We start from the raw sequence: 2500 nt of genomic DNA, 5'->3' as shown, positions 1-2500 counted from the left end.
TAGCTTCCTGTTTTTCCTGGAACTTTGCGTGACCTCGCTAAGTTCGCGAGACAGGCAGAACTTCCGGTTGAAATGTAAATTTACTGAGCTCTCAAGTGATAAAAAATAGACTTGCTGTCCGTCGTTATTTCTTATTGCAGAGGTTCAAGCTATGGTTAATATGACTGTTTTGGAAATTGCATTTTATTTGGTCGCTTTCAATGTCCCTTGCCTCAACGCCAGTGGCTATTCTAACGAAAAATGCTCACAGAAGGATGGCGATTGCGAAGAAAATGGATCCGTGTTGGTAAGAAATAAAGGTCATTGCTAATAATTTGAAGCTCCATACAAACCTATCTATAACGGTCACCCTTGGGAAATGGCTAAGTGACTGTTATATACAGAGTGACCGCTATATACAGGTTTCCTTTTAACTCCTTCCTTTTAACTCTTCTGGAAGTCAATGAATAACGTGTTTATGTAGAAATACCGGTAATCACTCAAATTAACAATTTATCGTCAGTAAAAATTAACAGCAACGTACTTAAAACGAGACTATGTTCCAGTATACTCGATTTTCACTTTTCAAGGTTTCTCCCTTGAGTGGCTGCATCATAAATTGATGGAAGAGACATTTGTCGCCGAGCGCTATCAAGGTCCTATGATTAAAGCTGTCGACTTGACAAGTTCAATACAGTGTAATACAGAACTCTTTACGTAGAATTTGAAAGTGAATAAAGCCTAGTACGGCAAATAAGGGAGCTACTGCTAAGAAACTGTTGTTTGAAAGCGAAAATGAGAGTAGGACATTAGCAAGTGAACCGTTTGTTCAACTGTTGCAGGCATGTGTTGGACCCAGGCGATGACATGTCATATTTGTAGTTCAATTGTAATCAGTGAGCAGTTGAATAATCTTGCCTTGAATATCTAATCGTTATCCAATTTGGTGACCATTTTATGCAGGTACATCGTGAAGTCTAACAGGTGTTACAGCTGACCGCGGCATACAGGTCAACTTTACAGTAAAGTCTCTGTTACGAGCCTGAGCCCGGTTTCCGTAGCATGAAGCGACTAGGAGTATTTATGCTCCCCCCTGGATGGGATGCTAGTCCATCGCAGGGTTACCCCTAGCATTACACCTGTACCCATTTATACACCTGGGTGGAGAGAAGCACCGTGAGAGTAAAGTGTTGCCCAAGAACACAACACAATGTCCCCGGCCAGGCCCCGAATCCGGAGTCGAGCACACTAACCATGAGGCCACCGCGCCTCCCACCAACTTTACAGTAACAAATTAAAAAGACTATTTTCAGGAAGATGTTTGGTGACCATAATTTACAGGGTGACCGCATCGCTCGCGCCGCTGGTGTGAACGTTGAGTGCCGGAGGCACGAACTCCTAGGGGGTCCGCACCCCCCCCCCCCGGGAAATTTGTATAATTGGACTCTCTAAAATGCAATTTCCTGCGTTCCCTAGACCGGAATTGGTTAACCGGGAAAGTCTTTTAAGGTGTTGAAAAATGCTCAGAGAAAATGAAATATTTGACTGATTTGGCAATTATAATCATCAGTTTGCAGTTGTTGTTTTTCAGTTGATTCCAAAACGGACTCCAATCGGAAAGATGGATGTCCTTTATTTTCGAAAGCAATTTCACTGATGTATATTAGTTTATAATTGAAAGCGTAAACGTTAAAAATTAATACAAATCACCTGCTGCGCCTGGGGCAAGTTAAAAAAAAAAAAAAAAAAAACATTCTGCGAATAAACAACTTTATGCTTTGCACACATCTCCCCGCTCCACATCTTGTATCACAGCTGTAAACTAGTGTTTCTTTAAGAAAGAATATACTATTACTATCGCTGAGACTATTAAAAACAGGAAGGTAGTCTAGCTGCGGCAAACTAGCTCCCTCTTAAGTGCTGCACATCATTAATATTAATCATTATTCTTAGTTGCATAAGGCACTTACCGTCAACTCGTCTTTTCTTCACCGATGGCGCAAAAAATTCGTTATTCTTTTCATTTCGGTGAGATGATGTACACATGAAACGTGAGAAGACTGATTCGGACAGATGCTCTCTGATCAAAGTCAGGTTCAGTTGTCAGCGAACTTTTCTGGTCAATAGTTTTCGCTAGCAGGGGAGGGGGAAGGGACGGGGAATAATGAAAAATGATTTTATTATACATGTGTATGACAGGAATTATCTCCTTTCTTTTCTCGATTGTATGCATTACATAACTAAGAGAGTAAAATAAGGGGCAAGTCTTTCTTTGGTTAATAAATGGAAAAAAAACGATTTTCACACTTATTATTATTCGTGTGTGAACTACTGGACGTTACATTTCAAACAACCGGACGTCCGGCCTGAAACGAAACCCCTGGTTCCTATCCATATTAGGTTTCTAAGTCATATTGTTCTCCTTTCGTAATTTTTTATGGTTCCCTTTGACTACCGTTTTTCTAAATTCAGCATGTAAATAAACCATGTTGATCGCCGTGCCGAATAATAAAGGAAAAAA

At 40.5% G+C, this 2500-nt stretch overlaps 1 protein-coding gene across 2 annotated transcripts in view; it reads left to right on the top strand.

Moving 5' to 3' along the window:
* The first annotated feature begins 75 nt into the window (after positions 1-75).
* Positions 76-2500, top strand: part of LOC138043035 (uncharacterized) — an 11354-nt gene continuing 8929 nt past the window's right edge. The window contains exons 1-2 of one of the 2 annotated variants that reach the window (XR_011131175.1): positions 149-286; positions 570-2500. The exon at positions 570-2500 is cut by the window's right edge and continues 97 nt beyond it. Coding sequence is in view for 1 of the 2 variants with exons in the window: in XM_068889141.1 (XP_068745242.1) it covers positions 152-286 (135 nt within the window). In the remaining variant the exon portion in view is untranslated. Of the gene's footprint in view, positions 287-569 lie in introns of both variants that reach the window. The other variant, XM_068889141.1, reaches the window with a different exon arrangement.

Source organism: Montipora capricornis, chromosome 3, assembly GCF_036669925.1.
Source record: "Montipora capricornis isolate CH-2021 chromosome 3, ASM3666992v2, whole genome shotgun sequence".
Classification (NCBI taxonomy): domain Eukaryota; kingdom Metazoa; phylum Cnidaria; class Anthozoa; order Scleractinia; family Acroporidae; genus Montipora; species Montipora capricornis.
This window is presented reverse-complemented; position numbering and strand designations above follow the sequence as displayed.